The sequence below is a fragment of the Pongo abelii genome, chromosome 12, assembly GCF_028885655.2.
Source record: "Pongo abelii isolate AG06213 chromosome 12, NHGRI_mPonAbe1-v2.0_pri, whole genome shotgun sequence".
Lineage (NCBI taxonomy): Eukaryota > Metazoa > Chordata > Mammalia > Primates > Hominidae > Pongo > Pongo abelii.
In genome coordinates, this window is record NC_071997.2 from 107518580 (window position 1) to 107536270 (window position 17691).

Genomic DNA, 17691 nt, shown 5'->3' on the forward strand with positions numbered 1-17691 from the left:
GGCTGTACTCTGCATCTCCATGACAGTAGCACTCGCCAGCTTGTTTTCTGCCTCTACCCATTTCTGCATTTAAGCTTGTTCAATACAGGCATTCTGGGCACCCCCTGCCCCGAGGGCTGGCATGTGGGAGGTGCAGGGTGAAAGTGTGCTGAATGAATGAACAATTCTCATCTCAGAGTTGTATGGATAACACACAACATTTAAAGCTCCTAGCACAGAGCTAGCATATAATAGGAACTTTATAATTTTTTAGAAAGTATTTTAAATTACATAAGCATTACACAAATACATTCTTGTGAAAAAGTCTGCCCAAACTTGCCACCCCAAAATTTTATTTTGAGACAGGGTCCTGCTCCATTGGCCAGGCTGGAGTGCAATGACATGATCATGGCTCACTGTAGCGTCAACTTCTTGGCTCAGGTGATCCTCCCACCTAAGCCTCCTGAGTAGCTGGGACCACAGGCATGTGCCACCACACTTGGCTAATTTTTAAATTTTTTGTAGAGATGGGGGTCTCCTTATGTTGACCAGGCTGGTCTTGAACTCCTGGGCTCAAGCAGTCCTTCTGCCTCAGCCTCCCAAAGTGCTGGGATTACAGGCATGAGTCACCACATCTGGCCTGAAAATTTAATTCCTTCACCAGAAATACTTGATGCTATCAGTTTGGTGTAATGTCATGATTTTTTTCTATCCGTGTGTACGCGTGTAAATATATAATTTTGCTTCGGGGGTTCTTTTTTTCCTTTCCTTTTTACACAAATGGAACCACACTGTAGTTTCATTTTACAGCTTGGTTTTTGACTTCCAATAAGTCTGTGCAATCTAGCCACGTAATTACTATTATATTCCACCATGTGGATTCCCATGGTTTTATTTAGCCATTCTGTTATTGGTGGCCATTCATGTTGTTTATGATATTTTACTGTTTAGCATTGCAGCGGTGAACATCCTTAGTCATACCTCTTTGTGCATCTGTTTCTCTAAGATAGATACCTAGAAAGAAAAAGGCCTAGTTGAAGGGGATGTGCATTTTACATTTTATGACATCTGCCAAACTGCCCTCTAAAAAGGGCACTGCCAATTTATGCTTCTGTGAACAGGGTATGAGAAGATCTTTGCCAACATCAATATTTTGCTAGTCAAATGGGTGGGAAAATAGTATCTTGCTATACTTTTAATTGGCATTTCCCAGATAATAAGGTTGAACATCTTTTCCTATGTTTATTGGCCATTTGTGCTGCTGCTTCTGTGAGCTTAGCAAATGTTGCCTCCTCTGACTTTACAACCCTGCAGTCTCAACAGACTGTGCTTCCTGTCCGCCCTGAGGAGAGCAGGCCATGAATGTCCAGAAGGTCCCCCCTGCTGTGCCATATTCCATTTAATAAGCAGTCACTCAGCACCTACTAAGTAAAGGGGCCTTGTGCTAGGGGCTATGGGAAGGAGGAGATGAATAAGGTGTGGTCTCCTGGGCTTTAGTCTAGTTCAGGAGAAATGGAAGTGCAAAGTAGACCAGTAAAGGCTCAAACCAAAGTATTAGCCAACTGTATGGGAAGCAGTTTTAAAGGGTATTTGGACTGGAAGACATTCCTCACTTATTTGCCATACCTGACTTTTTGCAGGGTGGCCTCAAAAATAACATCACCCTTGAAGGAGATGATGATGTTTGGATTAGGCACAGCAAGTATACTTTACCCAAAGGCTGAACAAGTTCTAGAGGCTCCCATGACAGCCTGTAACCAGTAGTGACTTCGAGGGCTGGCCTTTACCATATGCTACTAAAGTTGCCACAGACAGACTCCCCATTGTCCTTTAAGTAGATGGGTTGGTTGCGCACCGGAGTCTTCACTTCTGGGGCACAGAGAGAACAGCTCTTAGAACAACCCCTACTTTTTAGTGGTGAGAAAAAAAGAGGCAGGGTGGGGTAGGCGACTAGTAGCTGGCCCAGGGCCAACTCCTGGCCACAGCAAAGCCTGAACCAGGGAAAGGGTGTTGAACTTCACTGAGCACCTACTTTACATCAGGCACTATGCCAGGAGCATTAGCTTTCACCACAATCCTGAAACATATTATCTGCATTTAATGTCTTTTTTTGTCTTTTTTTTTTTTTTTTTTTTGAGATGGAGTCTCACTCTGTCACCCAGTCTGAAGTGCAGTGGCATGATCTCAGCTCACTGCAACCTCTGCCTCTTGGGTTCAAGCAATTCTCCTGCCTCAGCCTCCCAAGTAGCTAGGATTACAGGCACCTGCCACCACACCCGGCTAATTTTTTGTATTTTTAGTAGAGATGGGGTTTCACCATGTTGGCCAGGCTGGTCTTGAACTCCTGACCTCAGGTGATCCACCTGCCTCAGTCTCCAAAGTGCTGGGATTACAGGCATGAGCCACCGCCCCCAGCCAGAAGTATTTTTTTAACCTCTATTTTGCTATTAGAAAATTAAGATTTATCTAGGTAAGTAGGTTGCGGCCACATGGGTATCCTGATGGAGTGGCCCAATGGGCAAAACTAGACTCCAAATCTCATGTTGCTTCTGTTGTGTACCCAAATGACTCACCTACACTCCCAGTTTTCCTGGTTTCCTGGCTTGGAAATTGTCATGAAATTGAAGAATGCATTTAGAAGAGAGGGAGAGAGCTGGCCCAGCTTTCCAGCCTGCCGCATGCTCTTCCCGCCCCCAGCCTGCAGTTGTTGGGGCTGCTCCCCATGCCTCTTTGCCAGGAGGCTCAGGTCCCTTTCAGCCTCCCCAACCACCCCTCCCTGCTCTACTCATGTGGTCCTGAACCCTTGCCCTTGAATTGCTGTTTTTTCATGACCATATGGATGATGTTGTGAAACTGGATTAAGAAAATGTTGGAATGAGATTTGGGAGGCCTGGTTTCTCGTCTCAGCTTCTGCCCCTCCTTAGCTATGGATGTGAGGAGGTCTTTCTGCTTTCGGCATTTTAGTTTCCTGGTTTATAATGTGACAGAAATAGATGAGATGACCCCAGAGATTCTAAAATTCCATCATGGCAGGTTGGGGGGTGAGACTAGAATCATGATCTGCACTCTCTTTATTACCTAGATTACCTTGTACATAAATTCTAAATTAAATATTTGAGTGAATTCTCAGACCTCGCATATATGTCTCTTCTAAAGGCACATACATGAAGCATCCTTATAAAAACTCTTTTTGGCCGGATGCGGTGGCTCATGCCTGTAATCCCAGCACTTTGGGAGGCGAAGGCAGGCGGATCACGAGGTCAGCAGATCGAGACCATACTGGCTAACATGGTGAAACCCCGTCTCTACTAAAAATACAAAAAATTAGCTGGGCGTGGTGGCAGGCACCTGTAGTCCCAGCTACTTGGGAGGCTGAGGCAGGAGAATGGCGTGAACCCAGGAGGCAGAGCTTGCAGTGAGCCGAGATCGCGCCACTGCACTCCAGCCTGGGCGACAGAGCCAGACTCCGTCTCAGAAAAAAAAAAAAAATTCTTTTTAAAAAAAAATCTTTGGCCCAGCACAGTGGCTCATGCCTGTAATCCCAACACTGTGGGAGGCCAAGGCGGGTGGATCTCTTGAGGCCAGGAATTCGAGACCAGTCTGGCTAACATGGTAAAACCCTGTCTCTACTGAAAATACAAAAATTAGCTGGGCGTGGTGGCACATGCCTGTAATCCCAGCTACTTGGAAGGCTGAGGCACAAGAATCGTTTGAGCCAGGGTGGTGGAGGTTGCAGTGAGTCAAGATTGCGCCACTGCACTCCAGCCTGGGTGACAGAGCGAGACCTTGTCTCAAAAAAAAACAACAACAACAACAACAACAACAACAACCAAAGGGTTGTCCAGCCTTTACTGAGCAGATACTGTGTGCTCAGTCTTTAAGATACCACCTTGTGTGTCTGGGTGTCTACTATGTTCCAACATTTTCTAGACACTAAGGAAGCAAATTTAAAGGCAAGTCAGAATCCTACCCTCCCCTGTGAGAGGTTGGTAGATAAATGAATGAATTGTGCTGTAGCCAGGGCAGGGTTGTTTTAGAAATACTAAGGGAAGGACTATGCAAGCAACTCCCTAGCCCTGCCTAAGGACCTCAGGGAAGGCGGTGCCTAGGGAGAGGCAGTGTACCGCCATTGACCTGAACAGGACTGCTTGGCAGGGACAGTGGGGGAAGGGCATGGAGTGGGGTCCTAAGGGAGGTGGTCAAAGAAATCCTCTAGGAGTTTAGAGTCTAGAGTGCCTCAAGGTTTCTCCCATATTTAGGCCAACTTTAACTTTCCCGTAGCACTGTCTATGGGACTGACAAAGCAGAAAATATAATAGCCAATGTTCTCTCTGCTTTAAAAACCAGACTGCTTGTCAGGGAGGCCATGGGATGTTCAAGTATGGGGTGGTCTGCCAGAGCCCTCTGTCACTTTATTAAGAGGCCAGTACACTAGTTAAAGGAGTTAATGGACCTCAGTACTTACTACTGATTGCTTAGTAATTCAGTACTTGGTAAATAAACATGATACTATGCTAGTGGTGGGGTAGGGGGAGACCAATTGGATACAGTCCCTGTCCAAGAGGCACACATTGTCAAGTGGAGAAGGCAGGAATGTTCCCAACAAGCCTCAGTGGCAGTCAGAGCGTGGGGCTTGCTCTGTGCTCCTGTATAATAAGAGCCCAACATGAAGTGTAAAGGAGCATGAGAGCAGCTTCTGGAGGACTCCAGGAAAGCTTCCTGGAGGAGGTAGGCATCCTTTGAGAATTTCAGTAAGTGCAAAAGAGCTGGGTACAGTGTAATCCCAGCACTTTGGGAGACCAAAGTAGGAGGATCGCTTGAGCCCAGGAGTTCAAGAGCAGCCTGGGCAACATGGCCAGACCCCCTCTCTACAAAAAAATATTGAATTAGCTGAGCATGGTGTTGTGCACCAATGGTCCCAGCTACTCAGGAGGCTGAGGTCGAGGCTGCAGTGAGCCATGATCATGCCACTGGACTCCAGCCTGGGTGGCAGAGTGAGATACTGTCTCAATAAATAATAAACAAATAAATAAAAAAGTGTAAAAGAGGAGGAAGGCATTTCAGGAAAAGGAACTACTGAGGGCAAAGAGGAGGAGGCATGACTTCTGGGTTGTTTAGGGAATAGTAAGAGATCTGGTAACTAGGGTGCAGGGGTTAGAGAGGATGGGCAAGAAGAGATAGAACTAGAAAGCAAGATGGTCACATCCTCAGTGGTCTTCCTGCATAGTGAGAAATTTAGGCTTCGTTGTCCAGTGGAGAGCAGGGGTGGAAGAGAATTGGACACGTAGTTTAGGAAGATAACCTGGCAGGACAGTAAGTATTCCCCAGAGAGAGGAAGTTTAGAAGCAGGACCAGGTAGGAAAACATTACATTTGGCCTTGACTGAGGGTTGAGGTAATGAGAGGCAAACTTGAAGGAATTGCTAGAACTGGTCCTGGTTGGAGGGGAGGGAAAAATTTGCCTGGTATTGGGAGCTGGGCTGGGGACAGGGTTCATTATCTGAGGTAGAGAATCTTGGAGGAAGAGCAGGTTTGAGGCAGGATGATACGGTGAACTTTTCATTTTCTTATGTATTCTGATGAGCAGAAGTTTTTAATAAAGTCCAACTTACCCATTTTTTTCCTGTATTGGTTAGTGTTCGTGTGTGTTATCTCCAATAATTCTCTGTCTACCCCAAGGTCATTAAGATATTTTCTCTTAGGAGGGGGTGGATTTTTGAGCTAGGGTTTAGATAAGCTGCTTTTGAGAAGCCAGCAGATTGGTGTCAATGGGGACAGGTTGTTTTTTTTTTGAGACGGAGTCTTGCTCTGTCACCAGGCTGGAGTGCAGTGGCACAATCTCAGCTCACTGTAACCCGTGACTCCTTGGTTCAAGTGATTCTCCTGCCTCAGCCTCCCGAGTAGCTGGGATTACAGGCACGTGCTGCCACGCCCAGCTAATTTTTGTATTTTTAGTAGAGATGGAGTTTCACTATGTTGGCCAGGATGGTCTCGATCTCCTGACCTCATGATCTGCCCACCTCGGCCTCCCAAAGTGCTGGGATTACAGGTGCGAGCCACCGCGCCCGACCCCAGGGGACAGGTTTAGTCAGATTCGAGGGTGGTCGTCATGGAGGGGACGCACAGGCAGGAGGGCAGGGAGAGAAAGCACAGAAAGCAGACCTGCTAGGAGAAGACCAGGATAGGGAGGGGCAGGGACAAGGACACGGGACTTCTGGGAGCAGGTGGCCGGGGGTCAGCGTCCAGGAGGATTTCCTGAACCAATTAGAGGACTACTGAACCCCCCTTTCACCTATCTGTGCAGCCCTTTACTTTTACAATATATACATTTCTATTTATTTTATTTATTTAAGGGTTTTTTTTTTTTTTGTTTTTTTTTTTTTTTTTTTTTGAGACGGAGTCTCACTCTGTCACCCAGGCTGGAGTGCAGAGGTGTGATCTCGGCTCACTTCAACCTCCGCCTCCCGGGTTCAAGCAGTCCTCCCACCTCAGCCTCCCAAGTAGTTGGGATTATAGGTGTCCGCCCCCACCTCTGGCTTTTTTTTTTTTTTTTTTTTTGAGACAGAGTCTCACTCTGTCGCCCAGGCTGGAGTGCAGTGGCATGATCTTGGCTCACTGCAACCTCCGCCTCCTGGGTTCAAGTGATTCTCCTGCCTCAGCCTTCTGAGTAGCTGGGACCATAGGCACATGCCACCATGCCTGGCTAATTTTTGTAATTTTAGTAGAGACGGGGTTTCACCATGTTGGCCAGGCTAGTCTCAAACTCCTGAGCTCAGGTGATCCACCCGCCTTGGCCTCCCAAAGTGCTGGGATTACAGGCATGAGCCACCACACCCGGCCACCTCTGGCTAATTTTTGTATTTTTAGTAGAGACGGGTTTTCACCATGTTGGCCAGGCTGGTCTCGAACTCCTGACCTCAAGTGATCTGCCCACCTCGGCCTCCCAAAGTGCTGGAATTACAGGCGTGAGCCATCATGCCGGACCTACGTTAATTTTTGAGACAGAGTCTTGCTCTGTTGCCCAGGCTGGAGTGCAGTGGCACGCTCTTATTGTAGCTCACTGCAGCCTCGGACTCTTGGGCTCAAGTGATCCTTCCACCTCAGCTTCCCAAGTAGCTGGGATTACAGGCACGTGCCACCATGCCCTGTGTGGAGCCCTTTCTGACTTCCATCAACTCCCTGCGGCCACCCCGCATCCTTCACCTCTCAGTCCGCACTCCCTCCCAGGCCAACTGCATGGTGAGTGTGTGTGTGTGCAAGTGTGCGTGTGAATGTTACCATTTTTCTGACTTGCCATTCTTCAGTAGCAACTCTACAGATGCCACAGCTCTTCCCCGTTTCTCTTTAGTCCATGAATGGTGGGCAGTATAAATATTATTTTCACTTGCAACTCAGATGGATTGAACAAAAACAGGAATAACAGCTCAGCCTCCTGTATATTTGATGCTAGATGCTGTTGGAAAGGCAGCTTTGTGGGGCAAAAAAACAAAAACTGAGTGAGCTTGCTTATATATACCAAAGATGCTCTTAGACTTCAATGTTTCTCAAAGGGTGGGATTGTGTGTTACCTCACCGGAACCACCTGGGCAGTGCATTAAAAAGGCACACTCCTGGAGCAGAAGCTCTGGGACAGTACTTGTAGGTTTGATTTTCTAGCCAGCCCCCAGATGATTCTGGGGCTTACTACAGCTTGAAAACCACCAAGCTTCAGATGATTAGAAGTAAACCAATTCTGGCACAGATGAGATTCCCACACAGATGTATCGGTAGATGCATTTATTGTATCGCCTGCATTGGCGGCGGGGGTCTCTCTGCACATTTTGTTTAAACATGACTACCTGGGCCAGGGTTAATCACGTTGGGAATTTAGTGATGTGCCCAGCAAGGGTGGTTTCCCGAGCTCTCCGGGTGATTGATATGGCCTGGGTTGCCAGTCTGATTGTGATAACAAGCAAAGGAAGAAGTAGGGACTGTAAGGCTGGCAGACCTAGGGAACAGTTTCCAAACAGGGTTGGGGGGGAAAGACCGGAAAGGACTTGGTACAGGAATTTAAATGTTTCCTTTCGGATGGAGATGGCAGGGGTCCCGCTGTTTTCAGCAATAGTTACCGCAATGCCTGTCTGCTGGGCTCCTCTGGAGTCTTCTCTTTGGACCCTGAAACTTGAGAGGGTCTGCATGCCTGAATCTGAATGCGGCTCCTTTAGACCCCTCCCTTTGACCCCTGGAGCCTGGAGAAGGGGTGGGGGAAGGGTGGGGAAAACAGGCCTGGCTGTTAAGGTTTACCAGGTTTCTTTTGGCCCACACCCCCCTTAGTATAAACTTAACACTTCTCTCCAGGGTCCAGTTTCTAAAGCAAAGTGACAGCATCGACACCTCCCTAAAGCAAACTTGTCATGAAGTCCCTCACCTCTCAAATGTGAGTCCCTCCTGGCTTCCTTTGATTTTATCTGTAATATTTAGCAGATACATGTGATTCCATTAGGCTAGTTAGGAAACCAAGGCCCAAAGAAGCTAGGGGTTACTTAAGGTCTCGTCATCAGCTGTAAAACACCCTGCTCAGCGCCCTGCTCAGTGAAAGACCTGGCATCCCCTCCCAGTTGAATTTCCTGGTAAGGGGCACCTGAGATCCGGTGTCAGTGGGGTACTGCCACCCTCCCACCCCTGCCCTGGCATCTCTGCTCCCTGGCCCCAGACTCAGTCACTGGTAGAGCTGTGCAGACCCAGCAGTTCCAGGATAGGGGGTGAAAGTGAGCAGGAAGGAAGAGTTGGGTTTGTGGAGAAGCCTTCCCCTTATGGGGCAGACCCGGAACTATAGGGAAAGGGAAGGCAGCCACCAAAGCTCCAGAGCCTGATGGCGCATCTAGTGGGCTGGGACTTCCCAGCATACACCATTAGGGAAGTGTAGGGTTGGCTGGGAGAGAACGAGGGAGCCAGGGGCTCTGGGATAGAGGTGGGGAGAGAAGGGGAGGTGAGGGTATCGGCAAGAGGGAAGTTGGGCTTTCCTTTCCAGCAGTTGGGCTCCCCCATCCTGCATCTTCCTCTCTTGATTTAGAAGAATTCATCTACAGTGTCAGTGCAAAAAGCCCGTTACCACTCCCCCTCCTTAACAGATACCCTAAGGCTGTGCTTGTGCTTTTCATTCCTGCCCTTCATCTGCCAGGAGGCTCATGCAGTTACAGATGCCCCCTAGATCTGGCCATTCCTGTCTGAAAAACCTGGGAGGTTGTGCCCATTCCTAGTTTCCGCTCTTTCATCTTCCCTTGAGCCTTCCTGCCTTCACCGATCCCAGCTGCCTCTGAGTTCCTTCGGCACATGTAGAAAGCATCCCTACCACATAATTTACCATCTAATTGCATGCTGTCTTGAATGAGGGCTGTGGTTTCATGTGTGGTGGGTCTTGGGTACACAATTAGGCTGTGAGTAACAGAAGCCTAGAGCCCCATCGCGTCTACTAGCTCTTGTACCTCTTTGCTTCCCTTCCCCCCAGCCTACCTATTGCAGGTGCTAAGGACTGACCGACCTGATCCCGTGTTTAGGTGAGCTTCAGGCAGTCTCCCAGGATAAAGCACAATTCCCTTACAGGTTCTAAAACTAGACTGGTCAGTGCAGGGGTTAGGCGGGTGCCCCTGCCCGACAGCATTTGCCCAAATGCCGCTTCTCTCCCCAGACTCAGGGAGGAGGTTCTGCTGCAGGGCCCAGGTTTGGGGTGATGGCATAGAGCCCAACCAGGCAGCACACTGCAGTTGCCATGGTGATCCTTTTGCTTTTCTTCAGGAGGATGGATTTCTCTTTCAGCCCAAATCATCTGCCTGGGCTACTCTGAGAACCAGACTCCTAGCCCCCTACCTTCCGCATTCTACCACAGGGGGCAGCTTGTCAGGGGCTTTGGTTTGAAATCACAGTCCAGCATCAGACAGCAACAGGTTGTGCTTGATCAGGGAGCAGGCGGGAAAGGCCCAGAGGAGGGCTCACCTGGGACGCATGCCCTGAGGGAGCTGACCTCCATCTCCTCCTGCTTCCCCTCCTCTCTCCAGACCACTTCTCTCCAGTGAATTGCTCTGACCTTTCAGGTGGGCTCGGGCCTCTCTAGGCCTCAGTGTTCTCATTTGTAACAGAGACAGCCAGGGGGGGGTCTCCGTGTTTCCACACCTGGCTAGTATTAGAATTACCCAGGGAGGTTTTAATAGATTCCTGGGCCTCACCTTAAGCCCGCTGATCTATGTAGGTAGAGCCCAAGAATCTGTATTTTTAAAGCCCTCCTTGGGTGATCCAGATGGAATTAAACCAAAGTGAGTCTGGGGTTCTCCTGGCGAGATGATTAGCAAGGCCCTCATGAAAAGAAAGGAAGCTCTGCCTGTGCTAAGGATTGACTGGCCTCTCCAGGCTTCCAGGAGCTTCTGGAGAGCCCCTTACAGGCTAGTCTTGTCAGGAAGCGGGTGTTTCCTGGTCATGCCGGCTAAGCCAAGACCAGACCCCCACCTCTCTCCCTCCAGAGAAGCCAGGAGAGAGAGAATGACAGGAAGGGGGGATGTTGCCATAACAACAAGCTCCAAGCAGAGGCCTCCCTTCCAGGGGCTGGTACTTCACCCCAGTCCTGGTGGTTTCCATGGAGATGGGTTACTGAGGGACAGGGGGAATATTTGCCCCACTTAGAGCATCAGCCAGGAGCTGCCAGAAGGCAGAACACCGCTAGGTGCGAGCCTTTGGACTCCTCTGCTCTCCGGGTGCACATCTGACACCTTCCCCCTGCTTAGTTGCTCTCTCTGTGACTGGTCTCCTTAGCAACAAGTCCTGCTAACTCCACGCTGTTGGCTTCATGGCTATTTTTAGCTTCACTGCCAGCAGCCCAGTCCTGGTCATTTGCTTGCAACCTCCATATGGATTGCAAGGGAATAGGAAAACAAAGATTCCCAGCCTCTTTTGGGAGCCCTAGACTGGGACCTCGTAGCAACGATTAGAATTCCTGCTATGAAGTGGATCCGTTCCCCAACTTGGAACTTGGGCAGTGGATTTGGGATAAGGTTCCTGAGATGACATTGCATTCAGTTCATTTTTAATCCTCTACTATGGGCAAGATGCTCTAGCCCACACTGCTTCCATACGAAGGTGAATGAGGTCCAGTCCCTGCCCTCTAGGAATATTTAATCTTGTAAAGGAGAAAGATGAGTACACAATCACCTTCGCACAAGGCAAAGACTAGCAGGTCCTAACAGAGGCTTACAAAGTACTAGGGGAGGGTGGCGGGGATGGGGTAGAAGATAAGGGACAGAAGGGGAAGATAAGGGACAGAAGGGGAGGATAAGGGTTAGGGGCCAGGGCAGCACTGTCAAAAGAACTTTCTGGGATGATGGCAATGTTTTAAAATCAGTGCCATCGAATTCAGTAGCCCCCAGCCACATGTGCCTCTTGGACACTTGGAATGTGGCCAGTGTGACTGAGGAACTAAATTTTAATTTGTATTTAATTCAAATAGACACATGCAGCCAGTAACTGCCATCCTGGACAGTGCAAGGGCTAGAGGAACTTTCATGGTGGAGGTCACTGGCAGACTGGTGTAGAAGGATATGCAGGGTTTAGGTGGTGAAAGTTGAAGGGGAGGAACCTTCCAGGAAGAAGGAACAGCATGAGGAATAGCAAGTGGGCGGGCAAAGCGTAGGCTTCATGATATCACACGGAGGCCTCCAGATTCGTGGGGGCCTAGAATGTCACGCAGAGTGTTGACTGATTGGCATTGAGGCTTTTGAGCTGTAGGTGGGAGGAGGACGGGTTCAGAACAGACATCCATCCTGACCTCTCTTTTTGTCTGGATAAGGTCTCCCTGGTCTTGGGGTTGGTGGGAATTCGTGTGGGGTGGAAATACGTGTGCAGTGACTTCATATGTGTTGCTTTGCAGATGGCTTTATAGGGGCCATGGCTTCTCTGATTCAGAGTAGAGAGACTCACATGGTAAATGTCCTGTGGGATGACAGCAACATCATCTACCCTCATCCTGCCGGAACTGGATTTTATGACAGAGCATGCAACAGAGCACTGAACTTTGAGTAAAACGTCAGGCATGAGCTCCAGGCGTTGCTGCTCTTTGGAGAGGTATCATGATGGGCTAGTGTCTCCTCTCAGTTCTTTGAGGCTGGAAAGTCACATTAACATACTTATGATCATGACTCTTCAAAGACCCAGGAGAGTGATGCACCCCAGAATGTTAGATTTACCAATTGATAACAGGACATGTCCTCACCACACAGATCATAATCCTTGTCCTGCTATTTTCTGGCAACTTACTGGTATCAGAGTCATTGGAAAATGTAATTAAAATTGGAAGTTTGCTTGATGAATATGGGATCAGGGCAGAGAGGTGTCCTTCAGAGGTATTTTTATCAGGTTTAGGAGACCTGTGGGATCACTGTTGTCTGCCCACCAAACAGGAACTGTGCTCTCATTCTCAGGTCATTCTCTCCGTTGGACCACACTGGATACTTCCTTTCCAGCACCTCTTTTAGGCTCTTGACATCCAGCATATTTTCTTTTCATCCAGGAGTTCCTCCTTTTAACATACTTTTATAACAAATCCAAGAACATGGCTTATTTTACATGGTGCTGCTATTTGAGTTTGGCTATCTTTAACTCAAACAAAAGACTTATCTGGTAAACTACCAGGGAGGTTTACTTTGGAAGCTCAAGAGCATGTGTGACCTGAGGATCCTTGAAGATTGCCCCATTTTAGTAAGGGGATTTTTCCTTTTACTAAAATCACCCCTGCTGTAGATCTTGGGGTCTCTTCTGCTTTGGGGTCTGACTGTACATTGATCACAAAGAAGACACATCTCTGTTTAAGTGACTCAGTCTAGAAAAGGCAGTGTTTCCTGTCTGCATAGTTACAGGAGAGGGAAGAAAGATGCTCTGGGTTGTTAAGGGGACACCTTTGAGCCTAGGCTTCCTTTTGCTTGTTGGGAAGTTGCATGGAAGAGGTAAGATTTGACTTTAATGTTAAAGGATGAGAATAAGGAAGTTTGACGGCCAGAGGGAACAGCTACTTAATATGTGGCCAAGAGAAAGTGAACAGTTCTGGCCAGTTCTGACACTCTGAGTCCTTGCTGCATGCACGGCATCATTGCAGTCTGATGTCCCAAGGCCACAGAATGTGGAGTCTAAGGTGTTTAGCCACGTTATAATGGAAGAGCGGGTATCGTACATGAGACAGTGTCTGAAAAAGGCCACCAAGCCAGAATCAGAAACTTCTTTTGAGAGGAGGCCTGAAGTAAGTTCTCAGGCCTGTTGACCGGCATGGATGCAGAAGAAGTATCAGTGAGAAAAGCAGCAAAGCAAGTCATACTGCATTCCCTAAAGGCTGGGAGCAGGCAAGAGGGACAAATTCTGGGCTTCTCACTTCTGCTTGGGGAGCCCCTGGAAATGTGTACCAGGCAAATACCTTAGTTGGGTTGAAAGATGGGTTGGAACAGAAGAGGGCCTGTGTTTTTGTTTGTTTGCTTTTTTTTCGAATAGCTTCTTTTCCTAGCTGTATGGATTCTGGGTCTCAGGGTTGAGGGGAGTCTGTACCCAAGTCTTCTAGGTAGAAGGCTCTCTGGTTTGGGGTCCTTGCTCTTCAGGGTTTGCTTGCTCTGATGGCCCTCGGGGGAAGGGGGGGCTCCCTCACTGCACATCTCGTGACTTCATTATACCAGCACCTGTATGTCCCAGGTGACTGTGGCTGGGAGCCAGGCACCTAGGGAATTGTCTCATTGTCATTAGGAGATGCTGGCATTCCATGGCCCAAGAGGGCTGATGTCATCACTCCTGTTTTGCAGATGAGAAAACAGATTTCTTGGGGGTTAAGTGACTTGTTTAAGGTCATGGTGGTGGAAACAGAACTGAAGTCCAGATCTTTTTTTTTTTTTTGAGACGGAGTCTCGCTCTGTTGCCCAGGCTGGAGTGCAGCGGCAGGATCTCGGCTCACTGCAACCTCCGCCTCCTAGGTTGAAGCGATTCTCCTGCCTCAGCCTCCCAAGTAGCTGGGATTACAGCTGCACGCCACCACGCCCGGCTAATTTTTGTATTTTTAGTAGAGACAAGGTTTCACCATGTTGGTCAGGCCGGTCTCAAACTCCTGACCTCATGATCCACCTGCCTCAGCCTCCCAAAGTGCTGGGATTATAGGCGTGAGCCACCGCGCTCGGCCAAGTCCAGATCTTCTAACAAGTGCCGCTGCCCAAATAGCCCTCTGCTGTGGGGTGCATTTTCCTCCCTTTCCTCGGTTCTTCCTTCTAATTCATCTTGCCAACGGAAACCAGGCTGATCCTTCCAAAATACTCATTCATCTTGTCAGAAAACCTGCGGTTATTCTTCCTTGCTACAGAATATACCCAAGGACGCACCTGAAGGCTTGCCATTACCTTGCCCTGTCGTGTACTGGGAGGTTGGAGGTGGGCGAGGGTCTCCCCCCTCCCCAGCCTGGCAGCTCTTGCTCATCCTACCCATCTCCAATCCAGCCTCCAGGCCCAGTCAGCTCACATGGAACTGACCTGTAACCTCTTTTGTCATCCATGCCGCCCATTTTTTTCTACTTGGTATTTGTGGCATAGTTACCTTTACATATGTTTGTTTTACAGTGATCCTTTCATATTTCCCCAAGTCTAGTGGAATCTTCAACCCCTCGAGGGCAGAGCCAACAGGGTCTATTTCTTTATCTGATCCTACAGCCAACGTAATGGAGGGCTGTGGGTGGGGACTGCGTCTGCCTTGGGGGTAGGTGCCTTTGTTCAGGAGGAGGAAGATTGAAATGGCGGAGGCTGCACCTGGAGGCCGCACCTGGAGGCCCCAGGAGAGGAGTCAGGTCTTCTCGATCTGCAGATGTTTGAGCCTGGGAATGAAGGAATTGCTGAGCTTTCTGAAGGAGCGCCCTCGCCGCGACCATCCTTGCAAACAGGAAAATGAGAAATCCAGGGAAGGCCCAGAGTGACGTAGGGGCCCTGGGACTCGAAGCCTGACCTCCTCACGCCGCGCTTTTTGAGGCCCCCCGGCTTCTCTATTCACCTGTAATATGGAGGCGGGAGACCCCCCAAACAATCCCCGATCTGGAGCGCTCCCAATGTCTGCGCGCGCCTGCTGTCACTCTCCGTCTGTGTGCTGAGTTTTCCTACAGCTTCCTGGGCCTCCTATCTGTAAGCTTTTTCTTTTTTTTTTTGGTTGTGCTTCAGAGAAACTCACTTTTCACAACTTTCTCCTGGCTCTCCCAGGCCGTCCGAAAGCTCCGGCTTGCTTTCGCCCGGACCCCCGGCTCCCTCCGGGCAGGCAGCTCGGGAGCAACCCCTTCCCTCCCGTCCCGGCCCCCCGGCCCCGCGCTAATCTCTTCCAGAGCTGGGGGAGGGGCCCGGGCGGTCTTCCCGGAGGCGGGGCGCTCCCTGCAGCCCGGCCTGGGCGGGCCCTGGGAACGGGCGGGGAACGGCCTCGCCCCCCGGCCCCGCGCCCCTCGGACCGGAGGAGAGGGGCTGGCCCAGCGCCAGCGTCGGAGCGCCGGCCCCCTCCCCGGGCCGCTCGCAGCCAACCAGGCCCTCCAGCGGGGCCCACGTGACCTGGAGTCCTAGACAAAGAAAATGTTCCCTCCCTCCCCCCCGCCGCCCCCCTCCCCTCCCAGTGGCCCCCTCCGCCCCCAGCCCCATCGCCCCCTTCCCCTCCCCCCAGACGGGCAGCTACTTCCAGAGCTTCAGGGCCGCGGCTCACACCTGAGCGCGACTGCAGAGGGGCTGCACCTGGCCTTATGGGTAGGTTCCTGGACGGAGCCCCGGGGAGACCGGGGGCGGGGAGGCGGCAGAGCCGGTGGGAGGATCTTCGCAGCCCTCCGGGTTTGAAAAGAGTGAAGTATGCCTCCCCGGCCCGCAGCAGCCGCGGCGTCCCGGCCTGGCCCGAGTTCTGGAGATGCTGACTTAGTGCTGGCCCGCCGCCTTCCTGCCCACGAGCCCCAAGGCCCCACTCCTCGAGGGCTCCAGTGGCACCTGGCGCCCTCGGGGGACAGGAAGAGCAGCCGGCCGGGAGCCCGGGCAGTGGTAACTGCAGGCTGGGGCACGCGGAGCTGGTGGCCCAGGAGTTGGGTTGGAGGCAGCTTCAGCTGAGCTGGCAGATGGGTGCCTGGCACTTCCCTGGTGACCTACGTTTCTGGCTGGGGGACCACGCGGTCCTCAGGGCTCTGCCAGCTTGCGGCCTCTTAAGAGGGACAGCTTCCTCTCCTGCGAGTTCCTGGAAGCCTCCGGGCAGGCCGCCAGAAAGAAGTGGTGGGGGGCGGGAGGGCACGGTGCGACCCTGACAGGGGGCCGGCCTGTGACACCGGGGTAGCCCAAGGCCGCATGGGCTTGGGGGCGGTGGCGCTCAGACCTCTGACCTTTGGAATGGGAAGCGCTGCAGTCGCAGGGGGAGGTGGAGGCGGGACAACTGACTGAGGAGATGGGACTGGACAGGAGGCAGTAGTCACCGGAGTTCCCGGTGGCTTTCCCAGGCTGGACGGACTCCAGGCCCAGGGGCTTCCGTGAGCCAGCAGGGAGTAGGGAATGGTGTGGTGTCTCTTGAATGCCGCCTGGTTTCTCCGCCCCCCGGGGGTGAGCAGCCCGCAGCCCAAATGCGAGAGCCTCGAGTTCACCCCTGTTTCTCTTATTGTTTGCCTGGGGAGGAAGGCAGGAGTGCAGGGGGAAAGGGGTGCTTTCCCTACGCCCCAGACAGGCCTATTCTAGTGAGGCCCCTCCCCCACCCAGCTCCGGCTGCCCCTTCCCCTTTCGTCAGGCCTCCCGCTGCTAACCCACCCCCTTCTTCCTTCCCCCACCCCACTGCCCCAGTCCTGATGGAGGCCCCTTCCTCCTCCGCCAGCCCTTACCGGGCCGGGTGCGTGTTCTGCACCAAGTGGGCTGGGGATGCTGAACAGCTCGCAGCGCGGCATCTGACAAGCTGGGGGAAGTTGTGGGGGAAGAAGAATGTTCAGGAACTCGCTGTGAAGGGGCTGAGAAGAGAGACAAAGGGGCCGTGGGGGAGTGCTGAGGGTGGTGTCAGGCACGACTCCTAGACCTGGGGAGCCAGGGGAGGAGCCCAGCCCACCTGCTGCCGCCGCTGCCAGGAACTGATAGCGGGTCCTTTCCCCTTCCCGCCCACTGCTACATGCACACCTTGTACTGGCTCAGGGGCCTCGCCACGCCTGGAAACAAGGTCTTTGGATCATCCAAGGCGTCACCCTAGGTCAGCCACCCATGCCTGAAGCTTGAGAAGGCGTGGTGGGCGAGGAGCAGCGGCGAGGTGTGGGCTCCTCTGCGAGGGTAACTGACGCAGCTGAGGATCCCAGGAAGGGAGGCACCCTCCCCCATAGCGGGGTCCACACTTCAGTGCACCTTCTCGTAGGGGAAGAGGCGATGGCTAATTGATAGTAGGAAGGGGAGGGCAGAGTTCTGGCCAGGTGAGAGTGGGACTAGGGAGCGATGAGCAATTACTCCACATTCTTCCACCCCCGCAGTCCAATCCGTGAGCTCATTCCACCATCCATGAGCTCATTTTCCCAGCTGTTTGGGGGTTGGGGGCAAAGGATGCATTATCCTGTTTTAGAATTTGTTGAGTCAGAGGAAGAACTAGGACTTAACATCTTCAGTGTTTTCGGAATCGCCATAAGAAACAGATTGGTCTGTGGCTTGGAGGCAAAGACTTGAAGACTCAGTGAAATTAAATGAATCTATAAGACAATACATTG

General features: G+C 51.2%; 1 protein-coding gene across 9 annotated transcripts in view; it reads left to right on the forward strand.

Annotated features, from left to right (window-relative positions):
- DNMT3A (DNA methyltransferase 3 alpha) overlaps positions 1–17691 on the forward strand; it is a 109825-nt gene that overhangs the window by 74785 nt on the left and 17349 nt on the right. For 2 of the 9 annotated variants that reach the window (XM_024242373.3, XM_054548285.2), the window contains exon 1: positions 15531–15733. The exons of 5 other annotated variants lie outside the window; for them this stretch is intronic. In XM_024242373.3, coding sequence (XP_024098141.1) covers positions 15730–15733 — 4 coding nt within the window. In that variant the 5' untranslated portion in view covers positions 15531–15729. 2 more of the 9 variants (XM_024242372.3, XM_024242370.3) reach the window with 2 other exon arrangements.